This window comes from Mus caroli, chromosome 9, assembly GCF_900094665.2.
Source record: "Mus caroli chromosome 9, CAROLI_EIJ_v1.1, whole genome shotgun sequence".
Lineage (NCBI taxonomy): Eukaryota > Metazoa > Chordata > Mammalia > Rodentia > Muridae > Mus > Mus caroli.
The window spans coordinates 67,809,994-67,826,399 of NC_034578.1; the positions used below are offsets into that span (position 1 = coordinate 67,809,994).

Genomic DNA, 16,406 nt, shown 5'->3' on the forward strand with positions numbered 1-16,406 from the left:
TTTCTTTCTTTCTTTCTTTCTTTCTTTCTTTCTTTCTTTCTTTCGTCCTTCCTTCCTTCCTTCCTTCCTTCCTTCCTTCCTTCCTTCCTTCCTGCCTTCCTGCCTTCCTGCCTTCCTGCCTTCCTGCCTTCCTGCCTTCCTTCCTTTTCCTCCCCCCTCTCTTTCTTCCTTTTTCTCTTTCTTTCTTTTCTCTAAACAGGGTTTCTCTGTCTATCCATAGCTGTCCTGGAACTCTTTCTTGAACTCAGAGATCCACCTACCTATGCCTCCAGAGTGTTAGGATTAAAGCATGTATCACTATGCACATCTTATATATTTTGTAGAAGATTCATTTTTATTTTTTATTTATATACAATGTATGAGTTAGTGTGAGTGTTTTCCATGGTACCCATGGAAACTGGGAAAGGGTGTTGGATCTCTTGGATCCAGCCTGGAGTTACAGGCGGTTATGAGCTAACTGACATGAGTTTTGGGAACCAAACTCAGTCCCCTGGAAGAGTAACAAGTGTTCTTAATGCTCTAGTCCCTGGAATTGTGTGTGTGTGTTTTAAAGAAAAACATTCAAATATGACAATATACTGTGTTATAGCAGCAATAGCATTTTTGTGAAGTTCAGATCATGTCAGTGCTGTGTCCAGTGTCCTCATTGAAGTCACAGGTCATTCACAGCAAAAAAAAAAAAGTCTTTACATCAGCCAATTTGGGCCCTTCCTAATCTGAATCCAATGACTCTGATCCCATCTCATGCCATCTTCCTGCCCTCTTTATCGTCTCCTTGGTATCATCTTGGCTGTTTAAAGTCCACTAATCTAGCCTTTATCTGTATATATTTAAGTATTTAGAGTAATTTACCTATAACTATGAGGTCCCTAGCCAGTAAACATAAATTAATAAGTATGAAATATATATGTATGTGTGAGACACACATACACACATGCACACACATGCATACACACACACACACACACACACACTTTCTAAAAGTCCCACTTCCAATTTTCTCTCTTAACCTCTCCCTGATTGATACAGGTAATTGAGAGCAATCACAAGTTGTGCCCATTGTCCAAACATAGGACATCACTGGGACTGAGTTTCCAAATTTATAAAAGGGGCCACTGCTGACATACCAACATCTTGCCCTTAAAATGGTCATCAAACTGGCCTGTGTGGCAAGAGCAATGGCCCATAACAAAAGAAAATAATGCAGATACTTGAACAACTGGTACAAGAACAGCTGGAGGCTCACATATAGAAGTCTAGCAGTCAATGGAATTCCTCTGTGTTTGTTGTAAAAAATAAGTTAGGAAAATGGAGAAGGATAATGGATTTAAGAGCAATTAGTGGAGTAATTCAACCAATGGGTCCTTTACAGTCTGGACTTCCTTTACCTAACTAAGTAATTGACTTGAAAGATTGCTTTTTCTCAATACCCTTGCATGAGCAGGGTAGGAAAAGGTTTGCTTTCTCAGTATCTACTCTGAACAACAGTGGTCCAATTAAAAGATACATTGGTTAATCCCAGCACTCGGGAGGCAGAGGCAGGCGGATTTATGAGTTTGAGGCCAGCCTGGTCTACAGAGGGAGTTCCAGGACAGCCAGAGCTACAAAGAAAAACCCTGTCTCGAAAAAAAAAAAAAAAAAAAAAAAGATACATTGGAAGGCACTTCCACAGGGAATATTAAACTTTCATAGGGAAAGTCCAACTTAACGTTAGTATATTGTGCAACAACCATTGGAAATACTTCATAAGCAGTTTTCTCAATCTATCATTTATCGTTACATGGATGACATTCTGTTAGCTGATTCTGACAAAGATGTTTTAGAGAAAATGGTTAAAGAAACACAAAGAATTCTGCCATGCATGGGGCTACAGATTGCTCTAGAAAAAAATACAAAGAGGAAAACCACAAGGAGGGAGAAGAAAGTAGAGAGAGGAGAAAGCCATCATGGGGTAGATGAATCAAAAAAGCATAGCCATGAGGGCTAGCCAATTGGAACTAATTGGAGCTGAAAGCTGCCCAGATATAACATGGCGAATTATAACTTGAGGTTACTGATGGAGAAGTAGATTCTAATAGCATAGAGGGTAGGTATCTGCTCAGCTCTAGTCTTGATTAAGCCTTATTATAAATATAAAAGTTGTGTGTCATTTATCTGGGAACTGAATGGTCAAAGGCAGGGTTGAAACCCCGGATTGAGATTAAATGATTAAATACTTTCTTCAACACTTCCTCTCTCTCTCTCTCTCTCTCTCTCTCTCTCTCTCTCTCTCTCTCTCTCTCTCTCTCTCTCTCTCAGTTAGCTATTTGTCTGGAACACTTGAGACAAACTATCAGCTTTCTACCTACCTACCTACTATCTGTCTGTCTGTCTCTATCTATTTGTCTATCTTTTGAGTCTTGCTTTGTAGCCTATGCTGGCCTCAAACTCATAACCATTACTTCTGCCTCAATATACCAAGTTCTGGGATTACTGATATATACCATCATATAGCATCATACCATCAAATATTGCCAACAATATTTTGCATATATATTTGTATGTATATGTGGGGGTTATACATGCATGAGTGTGTATACATGTAGACTATGCTATGTGGTATCTTCCTCAATCACTTTATTTTAAAAAGAATGTTTGTTTGTTTTGTGAGACAGGATCTCTGTGTAGTCTTAGTTATTCTGGAACTCACTCTGTAAAAGAGGTTGGCCTAGAATTCATATATCTACCTGCCTCTGTCTTCTGGGTGTTGGGATTAAAAACATGTGCCACCATACCCAGTTAGGATTTATTTTTAATTATGCACGTGCATATCTCTCTCTCTCTCTCTCTCTCTCTCTCTCTCTCTCTCTCTCTCTCTCTCTCTCTGTGTGTGTGTGTGTGTGTGTGTGTGTACTTACACGCGCGTGTAAGTACAGATGCTCATGCCAGAGGTTGTATTCCCTGAAGTTGGGGTTATAGATAGTTGTAGGTGCTTGGAACTGAACAGGTCCTCTGCATCAGCAGTAAAGTGACCTTAACCACTACCCTATCTCTTTAGCCCTTCTTCACCTTAGTTTTTTGAGACAAGATCTCTCACTGTGGCTAGGGCTCATCTGGACAGATTGGTTGACCAGGAAGCATCAAGGATGTTCTTACTTCCACCTTCCACATAGGATAGGCACAAGCTGCCACACTCAACTTTTACAGGAATACTGGGGATTCAAAGTCCAGTTCTCATGCATTTACCAACTAAGTCATCTCCCTAGCACATGATTAACAATACTTTTTAAATAAAAATTTAATCACTAAAATACTAGGAAGATATGGAGGAATATATCTTATTTGGTAATATTGCAAAAGGCATACTACAGTGCATAACCACTTTTCTCTAGACAAGTTCAGTTTCATGTAGATAGCCTACAGCTGAATTACTACTCTTTTGAAAAAAGATGTATTCTTACTATATGTGTATAAGTGCTTGTCTATATGTACATATGTGCACAATGTACAGGCCTAATACCTATGGAAGCAAGAAGATAAAGTAGGATCCCCTAAAGCTGAAGTTGCAGACACACTGTGGGTGCTGTAACTGAGAAGGGGTCCTCTGCAAGAGCAACCAGTGCTCAAAGGGCTGGGCCATCTCTCCAGCCCCTACTCCTCTGTCTTGAAGGAGAAGCCCAGGAAAGAATGCAACTTAATTAATTAATGTACTATTCTCTGGATTTTTCTCAGTCTTCTTATTCATAGTTAATATATTCTAATGATAGTCAGAAGAATGTCTTAACAGCTAAGTATAGTAATACAGTGGTAAAATTTTTAATTAGCAGATTCAGAACTACAATTTTAAAATAGAATACCTAATAGCACCAGTAAAGTAACAGCTTTGAAACTTTATTTAATTTTGAAAAAGATACAAAAGTCATGTTGTTTTCTGTACTGACCTAAATATTCCATCAGCTGCTCCGCAGTTATGATTTCCATCATTGGTGGAAGTTTCACCTGAAAAAAATGAAGTATTATTTCTATAAAACAATGTTTTTCATGACTGAATTGTTTCCTGTAGTCAAAAACAAGTATACATGTCTGTGCATGCATGCGTGTGTGCACACACACACAGACAGACATACACCTACTATATAAATACATTAACATTCATGCTTATATAACAAAGTCACCCAAGCATGTGGCTCATGCCTATACTCCCAGTACTCAGTAGGATGGCCATGAGTTTTAAGAGTTTGAGCTATAGAGTGTGACTCTTTCTCAAAAAATACAGATACAAGTGAACAAAATAGCGGGTGAAAGTGCTTAACAGATGAGCTTGATGTCTTGAATTTGATCCCAGGGTGAAAGGAGAGAATGGGCTCCTAATAGTTTTCCTCTGTTTTTCACACATACTGTGATATATACACACACCAAGACAGACATGAACCCTCACTTACATCTCTCTCTCTCTCTCTCTCTCTCTCTCTCTCACACACACACACACACACAAATAATTTTTAAGGATGTTAAAAAGAAAGAAAATAGCAAAAATTAAAGTATTACAAGGTCAGTACTGTCACTGTAATATTTCTAAGGTGATAGAGAATCGTGCAGAGATATTAAGAAGTCTGTAAAAGGGAACCATACAGAGTCTGTAAAGCCATGTTACTCCCTTTACCATCTAACATAATTGCTATGTGCCCAGAATGGTAGACAATTCAGTTAAAGATCAGGAGGAGGCACCAGTATGTAACAAGTCATTAATGGAATTGTTTTCTGGAAGTCGAGATGAAACAAAGCGTCATATTTATAATTTCAATCTACCTTGGGCATATTCCGAATGGTTAAAATAAAAACAATATCAAAGTACTAACAAAACACTAAAGAATTATCTATGATTTTAAAATATAAAATTTAAAAATTGGCAAAAATAAGTTATATTATTTAGAAGTACATATGTAGGTAACAAAAGTATTTTTAAAAAGTAAGAAAATATAAACCTATAATTCCATCTTGGACTACATAGAGGGTTTGTAAAAAACAAAACAAAAAAAACCCAAACAAACAAACAAACACCCTGCACTTGTCACCCTATTGATGGGAGATGAGGACAGGAGAATCAGAAGTTCAAGGCCTTCTTTGGCTATACAGCATGAGGCCAGCCTATGCTACATAAGACAAAGAAAATGATAAAACAAAACCTAACAACAAAGGTCAAGATTATGGTTACTCCTGGAAGTTAAGAGTTGTAGTAGAAGAACGTAAGAAGCCTCTGGGGCGCTGCAAACTGGGGTCTCTAGGACTGGGTAGCAAGTCCCTTACTGACCGACCTTATTGGCCCAAGGTAAGTTTTCACATGAATTATCAAGATGAGCTACACATACCATGACCAATAACTAAATATTTTAACTGACATCTACAATCACACTCTGTTATATTCACAGAATAGAAGAAAAATAAATATTCAGGAGGCTAGAGAGATACATCAGCAGTTAGGCACATTTGCATATACATAGTCGCTCACAATTATTTGTAACCCCAGTTTTCAGAGATTAGACACCTCCTTTTGGACCCTGAATGAACCAGGCACATACATACATGCAGTCACACTCACATACATACACTTTCTTTGAAAAGTATTAAAAATATTCAGGAAGGAGGTGGGAAGTAGTGGTGCACATCTTTAATCCTAGCACTTGGGAGGCAGAGGCAGGTGGATTTCTGAGTTCGAGGCCAGCCTGGTCTACAGAGTGAGTTCCAGGACAGCCAGGGCTACACAGAGAAACCCTGTCTCGAAAAACAAATACACAAAGAATTCTGAGGGGGAAATTCCAAATAATTACCATATCAATGAGAGAAGAACATAAAAATTGTTAGTCATTATTCTCTCTCTCAAGGAAACTGGTTCAATCATCAGTTTCTCCAGTAGCATCCTAAGAGTTAAAGAAGTTATTCTAAGTCTATGCTACCAAATGTGTTAATGGCATATAAAAATGTTTTTCATTAATGTTAAAATAAGTTTTCAAAATGATCACTGCAAAATTTGGTAGTGTTAGCCTCTCTAAGAGCATATATGACAGCTGATGGTTAGGGTCAAGTTATCTTCCGATTTTATCACTCAGGGGAAAACCAAGACTCACCACAGAGGTTTTCTTGTCATATTATTCTAAATGATTTTTTATCTCTGTAGCAATGTATTCTAGAGAACAATTTTGGCTGCAGGCAGTATTCTAATTACTGTCTAATCCAATCGCCTACTGCAGTGCACTCAACAAAAGATTCTTAAAAAATAAACAATTCAAGTTAAAAATAATTAAAATGAAAATGAATAAAAATATATTTAAAAGACTTTTTTTTTTTTACTTATGTGCCATGTGTATATATGTACAAAGACTCCAGAAAAGGCTGCTGGAACTAATGGAGCTGGGGTTATAGGCTAGCTGTGAGCCCTGACTCTTGGGTGCGGAGAATTAAACTGAGGTCCTCTGCAAGAGTTGTATGTGTTCTGAACTGCTGAGCCAGCTTTGCAGGCCACTTCCTACATATAATTTTAAAACTGAAGTTCACTGGCAAATTATAGTTCACCGGCTGTTTTTCTAAGAAAAATTTCAGTTTTTTTTTCTTACTCACATTGTTTATGTATTTTTTGGCTTCATTTCAATATATTCTACATTTTTTTTCTTGTATTACAGTGGCATAGTTTAATTTCTCTAGCAGAGACTCGTGAAACAGAATGCTTAAAATAAATAATAAATACTAAATAGTTTTAAATTTTTTATTATTTATTTTATGTGTATGGGTATTTTACATGTCTGTATGTCTGTGAACCATTTGTATACCTGGTACCCATAGAAGCGAGCATCAGATTTACTGGAATTGGAATTCTAGATGGTTGTGAGCTGCCGTATGAGTTCTGGGTATTGAATTCGGATCCTTCTAGAAGAGCAGTCAGTGCTCTTAACCCCTCGGTTATCTCCTTAGCCCCACTAAATAGTTCTTTATAAGAAAACTTACTAGATTTTTGCTTTAGACTATTCTAGCTATTCTTATATGGTATTTATCAAGTTGTTTCAATATCAATTTTGAAGTGCTGATATTTAGCTACATTTTATTCTAATGATGGAACTTTCAATTTCACAGCAATTTAGAAGTGCTGTTTATGGCTATCAGTGGTTTTAAAAATCACTCCTCCTCCTCCTCCTCTTCCTCCTCTTCTTCCTCACTAAACAGCCTTAGCTGGCCTGAAGCCCTCCATGTAGACCAGACTGGTCTCAAACTCACAGATATCTGCCTCTGTTTCCTGCATGCTGAGATTAAAGCTGTATGACACCATGCCTGCCATGTTTATTATTTTTACACTTCTTTACATTTATTTATTTTTCTGCTTGTATCTGTATGGGCATGCATGTGCCATGGCATACTTGTTGAGGTCAGAAGATAGCTTGCCAGAATCTATTCTTTCTTTCCACCCTTTGGGTCCTAGGAATTGAATTCAGGTTGTCAGTCTTGGTGGCAAGCTCCTTTACCTGTCAAGCCTTCTTGCCAACTCAAATGATGTTTTCTTTTAAAAGAATTATGTGTTCTCTTATTTAAGAAAGAGTCACTGTGACAAATTCACCAGAAAATTTCACAGACAAAGAATTTATCCTTTCTAAAGGGGCCTGAAAGCTGGTTCAGCAGGTAAAGGAACTTCCTACCCAAGGGGGAGCCCAGTGACCTGACATCCCATCAGGTTGTTCTCTGACCTCCACACATGGGCTTTAGTGAACTCTCCCAATACATAAATAAATGTAAAAAGAGATAAAAGAAACCATTCTTTTAGTTTGTGCAATGCTGTAAATTAAGAAGCCAAAGAGACTGGGGCTACAGCGCAGTGGCAGAGCTGTGTTTAACCCTGCGTCAGACCAGAGAAGAGTGAGATGGAGACACTGAAGAGCATATGAATTTGTCATCTATATTCTATAATCCTAGGCGTCTACAGATGATTTCAGAACAGTCTTGAACTTTCCAAAAGGAGACTGTCTTACCATGCCATGTTCTAAGCATATATAACACAGATGACTACCTCTATTCGGGGATTAGAAGTGGCCTCGAGAGAGTCCAAAATAAAAACAACAAAATCTTATGTTTCAAATATTAGTGAAATTTTAAACAGGAATGCAAAACGTCCTAAAAGTGATAAGGCAAGATTTTAAGGACTGGGAGAAGTAGTAAATGCAGAGGACCCAACAATTCCTAAGAAATAAGGAGGCACTGACATAAGCCTTTAATCCTAAAACTCAGGAGGCAGAAGCAGAAAGGTCACAGGGAGTGTGAGGCCAGACTGACGTACACAGTGAGTACCAGATCAGCAAGAGCTATGTACTTAGACCTTGTCTCAAGAAACAAACAACACACACCATCACACACCAAAAAAGCTATTTGAAAATGATCATGGGTAACTGTTAAATAACTCTTCTCCTTCTCCTTCTTCCAAGACACGGTTTCTCTGTGTAATAATCCCTGGATGTCTTGGGATTATTTCTGTAGACCTGGCTGGCTTCCAACTCACAGAGATCCACCTGCCTCTGCCTCCAGAGTGCTGAGATTAAAGGTGTGCTACCACCTGGCTGGTAATTGTTAACTACTTAATTTCAATATCAATAAGTATTAAATATATATATAATAAAGTCCTAACAACTTTCTTGTATTGGTGTCTGTCTGTGTTTGTGTGTATATGTATGAACAGAGGCCAGAGGAGGGCATCAAGAGTCCCCTCCTCTGTAACTTTTCTCTTTACTCCTTTGAGAAAGGGTGTCTCCCTGAACCCAGAGCTTGTGTGTGCTTTAGCTAGGCTGTCAACAGTAAGTCCCAGTGATCTTCCTGTTCCTGTCCCTTCACAGTGCGGGGATTACAGGTGTTTCCAAGACTACACCTGTTAGATGATTCAGCTCCTCATGGTTACACAGCACTCCTGATGGCCCTTCCGCCTCCGACTCTCAAGGGTTGGGATACCCAGTTCCAACAGCTTTTTAAAGGTAGAGATACTAGAAGAGATAATAAAATTGAGTTTGTCCAGTCTGTTTATGAAATTACCTACTAACTATCATGCAACTTACTTGTCACATTAATTGATGACTGTGAAACAAGTCACAGACATAATTAATTCAAAGAATAAATGAAGGCTTTGAATTGTTCGCCCAAAGTAAGTAGATGACTTGTAATGTGACTTGAGATTCACAGCAATATAAGTTCCTCTTTCATTATGACACCATGAACTTCAAAAGAAAAAAGAGAGGAAAGAATAAAGTATGTTCAGTCAGTGAAATAAATGTCTGTCACAATCAGATGTGTCTAACATGTCACATTATGACATGACAATGTCATCCACAAAATGTGCCCCCCCCCACGAATGTATGCACGAGTGCACACACACAATTTCAGAATGTTTAAAGTAAGGTAATTAATCTATTTTAGGGCACAATCTTAGTATCCTGGGGTACATGCAGCCTGATGAAAACACCTGAAAATGGAGTGTAAAGGTCAGTGTTAGAGTGCTTACTTAGCATACTAAATGTAGTTCCCCAAAAGAGGTTGCATTTATATTAACTGTTCTACTAAGTCTGATTAACTGATAGCACCTCAGTGATTATGGAAAGGCTAGGACATTACAGGTCCAGATTATAATTATAATTTATCTTGGACTATCTCTGGTCCTTATAATAACTCACTTTTGTGTCTGACCTAACATCTTCGGAATTTATTAATGTAGCAGACTACTAGGTTCCACTAACCTAAAACCTAAGGAAGTCAGCAGATGGCATCTGAGACATATAACTAACTTGGTTCCTTCAACTTCCCTCACTCCCTCACTTTCTATAATTCACTGTATGTTTCCACCAATGTATTTGAAACAGTCTCTGTTCTGTTGCTCTAACAATTTCATGAAACTGTTATCACATCTGAGCATGGGATTTGAGGTAACCTAAATCTGTTTTCCCCAGCCTGGGCCACTCATTTTTGGCTCCAGAATAGTTACTCAACACCTTTTTTTGTTTTGTTTTGTTTGATATGGCCTTTTCAGATCAGGGTCAGACAGGTACAGAGTGAATCTGAAGCCTGTCACAAAACCAAACCAAAGGAAAAAACAATTTAACCAATTAAAAGTGGAAAATAATGAACTGGAAAGATAGTTTAGTGGCTTCAGATCACTGGTCCTTCATAGGACCTAAGTTTGATTTCCAGTACCCACAGGGCAGTTTACAACCGACTATAACTCTAATCCCAGAGGATCTGATGCTTTCTGGACTTTGAAGGTACAGGCATACACATGGTACACAGACAGAAAATATATAGACAAAACAATCATACACATAAAATAAAAATAATTGTTAAAAAGCGGAAAGTAAAGTGGCTGAAGAGGTGTCTCGGAGGCTAAGGGCATTTACCTGAATTCCATTCCCAGCACTCACAACCATATGTAAGTCCAGTTCCAAGAACTCTGAGGCCATCTTCTGGCCATAACCAGCACCATGCATACATGTGGTACACATGCATGAAAAACAGCATCCCCTCCAAACACAAAGGATACATGGAAATATCTTATTTTTTAAAAAGTGGGACAATATCAAAGTTGCCTTTAAGCCAGGTATGCTGCTGTGCACCTGCTAATTCCAGCACTCAAGAGGCTGAATACAGAGAATTGAGAGTTCAAAAAGCAATACCCCATTTTAAAACAAAAACAAAACAAAACAAAACAAAAGTAGAAACAAAAAGTTACTATATTCGAAGGCCTAGTTTGTGGGTACCAAATGTATTTAAAACTCAAATGTCCTTTACTCGACCCTGCACAGGCATGATAGGAAAAGGGAAAGGAAGGCTTGTTCACTGACAGAATACTATCAGAGCAAAGGTGATGGACTGACACTGACATTAGGCATCACCCCAACAGGGCCATACTGCTCTCATCTGCTTCACTCACAAGTCCAGAGACATATATTCCTTCTAATTTTTGGGAGGAACTGGGAAAGGAAGCCCCAGAACCACCCCTCAAACCTTTTATGTAAATGAGGTCCCACCACTGTGTGAAGGTTTTAATTTCTTTTTACAAGATCTATATTTAAAACAGAGTAGGCAGAGGCTCAGATAGAATCTTTGGCTCACCATCTGTTTTTCCTTTTTTATAAGCAATAAACACACTTGGAAAACCTCAAAAGAGTTTTATGCTTACTTGAGGAAAAGAGAGCATGAAAAAAAATAGTGTGACTGTAGTTCTTCTACAGGTTTGGAGTAGGATGGGGCAGAGTAAGTCAGAAAGGAACGGGGTGTTTGTGGAAAACACATGGGACTTCCAAGAGATGGCATAAAAAAGGAGGGAGAGCCACAGAAAACAGTCACTGATGGAAAGATGTTCGCACACGTGGAACTTGACTTCAAGGTGATAAAACAGGAAATATCCATTTCAACTTTAAGTTTCTTGCTATTGATTTTTCCTCCTTTTGTCATCACGTTGCTTAGTTTTTTCTTTCTTTTTTTTTTCTCATTTATAAGCTCTGTTTGTAAACCAGGAAACTAACCTTCAAGTCTAGAGAGACAACTCAGCAGCGGTTAAGAACACTGGCTACTCTTCCTGAGGACTCAGATACAATACTAAGCACACACAGGTGCCTCACATCTGTCAATAACTCCAGTTCCAGGACCTCTGGTACCCCTTTCTGGCTTCCTAGGTATGCATGTAGTACACAGATACACATGCAGGCAAAGTACTCTTGCACACTGAGAAGAAGAAGGTAGCCCTTAGAGTCAGGTGAGGATAATCAAAGCACACTACAAACATGTTTGAAAAATGCTATAATAAGGGCTGAAGATGTAGCTCAGTTGACAGGTGCCTGCCTAGCATACATGAAGTCCTGCTTGACCCTAGAATCACACAAGCTGAGAATGGTGGCATATGCTTTTAATTCTAGTACTTGGGAGGTTGAGGCAGGAGAATCAGAAGTTTAAAAAAACAGCTGCACAATAAGCTGGAGCCCAGCCTGTGATATATGAGACTGTCTCAAAAACAAAACAAAAATGTTATAATCAAATCCATTTTCTATATAATTTATATCATGTGAAAAGATGAATATGATCAAAATACATTATTTTGCATGTATGCAAATGTCATAGTGAGACTCATTATTTTGTACAATATATGCTAATTATGAAAAGTAACTTGAAAAATGAAGAAACTCGGGGCTGGCCAAATGGCTTAGTGGAAACAGTGCACCTGAGTTTAGGTCCCCAGCACCCATGTCAAAACTGGGTTGCAGTGTCATGCTTCTGTGACCTCAGAACTGAGGGGTGGAGAAGTAGAACAGGAAAATCCAGGGCTCACCGGCCAGCCAGTCGAACTGAAAGAACAAGTTCAACAGAGAGACCCTGTCTCTAAAAATCCTCAAACAAGAAACACTGAGAGTGATACAGAAAAAAACCCGACCTCTGGTCTCCATACCTACATAGGTGAGGGCTTGTGCACTCACTACACACATGCATGAATGAGTGAGTGCAAGTGATCGAGCAAGCGAGTGTGCTCACACACACACACACACACACACACACACACACACACACACACACACGCACATGGACACGCACATGCACACACAGAAACTAGTTCTTAGACATTATAACCTGACAAATCTTTCTTTCTATGTGTTCTGCCCTTTTGTTCTCCTTTTTAACCTCAATCATCACTCATCCATCCAAGAACCTGGAAATCTCTTCTGACTTCCAAAAGGCAAATAACATTTTTGTATTATTAGGAAAACAGCTTTGACCTCCAGAAAACCTGGCTCACCTTGAGAATACTACCTGACATTGCTTATATCGTTCATCACCCTATCAATCATTAATGATGACTGATTTTTGTTGGCATAAATAACCTACAGGCAGAAAAGGGACTGGGAACCACAGATTTTCAAGATGATCTTCAAATTCATTAGTGTGGATACTTTTCACAGACGAACCAAACCCATCAAATTTACTTCTTGTTATGACCCTTTCTTTCTCCTCTCCACTGCATTTCAAGCTCTCTCTGATCTTTCCTCAAATGCACCCTTTTGTTCAGAGGCCTCATCTCATTCCATCTTCAGAGCTGATTGCCTTTCTCATCTCTGAAGCCTTCCCCTGAGATTCCCATCCCCAACCCCCCTCCCCTACCACATACTTTTTTTTTTTTACTTCCTTAGACTATGAGCCCTGTTCATGTCGCTCTACAATTACTCCTTAAGTCTGCCTCTTTACCATATACTGAGCTACTGAAGGGCTGATGCACTCTACTGTCTTTGCATGTATAATGTCTTCCACAAAGCCAGAACCCAAACATGTGGTCACACAATTGGGATCTGCCTTTCAGAGTCAATTCAAGGCTCATATATCCTCAAAGTAATCCAGGCCATGGTGACTGCTCCTCCTACTGTGAATGTGGGTGGCACCATTCCATGGGCTGCAGGCTTGGACTAAAGAAAAAGGAGGAATCAAACTGAGCAGTCGTCTCTCTGCTCCCTGACTATGAATGCAATGTGACCAGTGGTCTCAAGTGCCAGCTGCCATGGCTTCCCCAACTAATGGTCTGTACCCTCAAACTGTGAGCGAAAATAAACCCTACCTTAAGTTGCTTTTGTCAGGTATTTTGTTACAGCACTGAGAAAAGTAACTATGCCAGAAAACTGGTACTCAGGAATGGAGCCTTTGCAGTGATAAACCTGACAATGTAACTCTTGGACATCTTGAACTGGTTTGTGGAAAGAATGTGGAAAAGTTTGGAACTCTTGGCTAGAAAAGCCCTAGAATGCTTTAAGCAGAGGTTAATCAAAATAATCTTCCAATTCATTAGCATGCATGCTTACTTCTTAACAGACTAATCCAGATGACTGGAGCCCAGATGATTCCATCAGGAGCCCTGGATACCCAACTTAGAGCTGCAAGATTTGGTGTTGGAATCTCTCCCTCACTACCCATCATAGTTCTTCATAACTGGTTAGCATAATTCAAACTATTCTTCTTCTAGGGAACATTTTAACTATAACTGGAATCATCAATTTGAAAACAGGTGCTGAGATGCATCCTCTCAAAACGCAGATACTGCAAACTTAAATATGACACTATATTCTGAGGCTTCAATACACTTGCCCTTCCCTTCTCCAAGACCTTAGATTTATCATTCCTTATTTTAGTTGTTAATAGTTTTAGCTTCCTTAACAAACATTCTAATGTACAGTTACTAGTAAAAATGCCAAACCTTTGAAGTAGAGTCAAAGAAACAAAGAAAGTAAAAACAAAACCAAAATCATACACAAGATGAAAATACTGTCTTTGAAAACAAGTAATTTATGGTAAGCAGGCTCAGACCAATGCTTTTCCTTAAATGGAATTTGTCTAAAAAGGTTGTATCTTTCCCATCACTGTTCTTTCATGCATCCACACCACAGTGGGACAGACAGCCTTTTCCAGAAAACACGTAGATAAAATCATTAAAACTTACTCCATAATATGAGATTGATAGTAACTGAAGATCAACCACTGTTTCCAATTTTCACCGTTTTGCATATGTAATAATGTCAGTAAGGAGTAATATAGGCAAATATAGCTAAAAATAGTCAGAAGATGTAGGTGCAGGGTGCTTTGGATTCTACTTGTTTATAGGTAAACCATCAGTTACAACCTTTAATCGAATGTTGAATTTTTAATACAAAAAAGACCTTAAGTTGGGGGCAATTCTTCCTGACATGTTGCCACATGAATAATCTTTCAATAAAGAAGTCCTGGAATTAATTTCATGTAATAAGAGACTGTTAGATATAGGGGTGCATGTTTGTAAACCTAGCACTCTAGAGGCTGTAGCATTAAGATCTTAAACTGTTCGAGGACAGTTTAAGCTACACAGACAAACCTTGTCTCAAAAAAAGGAGGAGTCTGATGAATGGAAGGAAGCCATCAGCTGACCAACAGCAGTTTCCTCACCCCATTTTGCCCCTCCCCACCCCACAAGCTGTAGGAAGTAGAAAGCTGCAGAGTGTACCTTCCAGGCGAGAAGCAAAACATTGAGGATGGCCAGCAAAGGGCAGGGTCCATTCTCATTCTGGGTGATGATGGGCGTGTTCTCCTCTTTCCACTGGATCCATTTGATGTGATACACTGACTGTCCGGGAAAGCGTTCTTTGGAGGCTGCCAGCACCTGAGCCGGGTCCTCCTCCTCCTCCTCTTTGCATAGAGGTGCAGCCCTGGGCGGCCCCGCCGCGCCCTCCTCCACGTCCTCGGGGACCCTGGTCTCTGCTCCCTCCTCACTATTGAACTCAGAGCTACTGGGGAAAGAATGCAGGTTGGAGAAAGACTCCAGGGAGTCCAAGCTGGGCGAGTCCCCAGGGGGGCTCGGCTCGCTGCAGCTGCTGCTCGGGGCGCCGGTGCTGCTTGGCTCCTCCGCCGCCTGCTCCACCCTGCAGGTGCCCGTGTCGCCCACTGGCCCCGACCCTCGGCCCGCCGCGGCCTCGGCCAGCTCCGGGGAGGCGGTCACCTTGTGCTGCCCTCTTGAAGGCACCTCCGAGGCGGCAGGGCTCGACGACGCGCTGTCCTTCAAGTCCGAGCCCGCGCCGCATCCGAGCTGCGAGGCGGACGTCAGGTCCCCGAGGCTGCTCCGCGCTGCCGCCGCCGCCCCCTGCCCGCCGCTGTCCACCGCGCGTCCAGCGGGACCATCCTCAGCCTCGCGCCCGCCGCGCCGTCGCCCTTCCGGCGGCGACACTCTCCCGGCCGCCACCCCGAGTTCCAGAGGCTGTGGGCTGTCAGGGCTGTTCTCCATCCCCGGCCGCCCGCCCCTGGTCCTATAGACACCGCGGCCGGCTCTCCTCAGCTAGCGCCTCCGACGCCATGACAGCCGCTCTGTAGCAGCTCCAGCGCCCTAGCGCGGCCTCGGCCAGGCACGTCACCGTAGAGGGCGGCGGGAGCGCGCGCGCGTGCCCCCGCCCGCCCGCTCGGAGCGTGCCTCCGCGTGACTGCGCTCGATGAAGCGCCCGGACCCACTCCGGGAGCGCTTCTCCCCCGAGGCCACGCCCCTCCCGCGCGTTCAGGCTAGGGAAGGCAGAGCGAGGCCAGGGGCGTGGCTGAGGGCGTGGTCAGGGGCGCGGCTCCGAGAGCCGCAGCGCCACTAGGAAAATAATCTTGTGTGTGCTGCCGGAAGTTGAACTCCCGGGCATCCCCGCTGCGCGCGGTTACTTTAAAGGCAGTGGCTGAGGCTTGTAGCGAGTGTGGTCTAGTTTTGGGCTTGAGCCTGGTGGACCCCGAAAGTGGTAGTAGCATTGGAAGACAGCCATTCCCTGAAGGCCTCGGGAGAGCTGTTTTTGTTGTTGTTGTTGTTGTTTTAGCTTTTAATGTTGAGAATTGGAAGCATTTCTTAGGAAATGCAAATTTGAAAGGCAAGTTCTGTTGGA

General features: G+C 41.1%; 1 protein-coding gene across 1 annotated transcript in view; it reads right to left on the minus strand.

Annotated features, from left to right (window-relative positions):
- The window catches only part of Mindy2 (MINDY lysine 48 deubiquitinase 2), a 57,233-nt gene extending 41,369 nt beyond the window's left edge, over positions 1–15,864 (minus strand). The window contains exons 1-2 of the mRNA XM_021172371.2: positions 15,005–15,864; positions 3,921–3,978 (exon numbers count right to left, since the gene is read on the minus strand). Coding sequence (XP_021028030.1) covers positions 3,921–3,978; positions 15,005–15,778 — 832 coding nt within the window. The 5' untranslated portion in view covers positions 15,779–15,864. The remainder of the gene's footprint in view (positions 1–3,920; positions 3,979–15,004) is intronic.
- Positions 15,865–16,406: the final 542 nt, after the last annotated feature.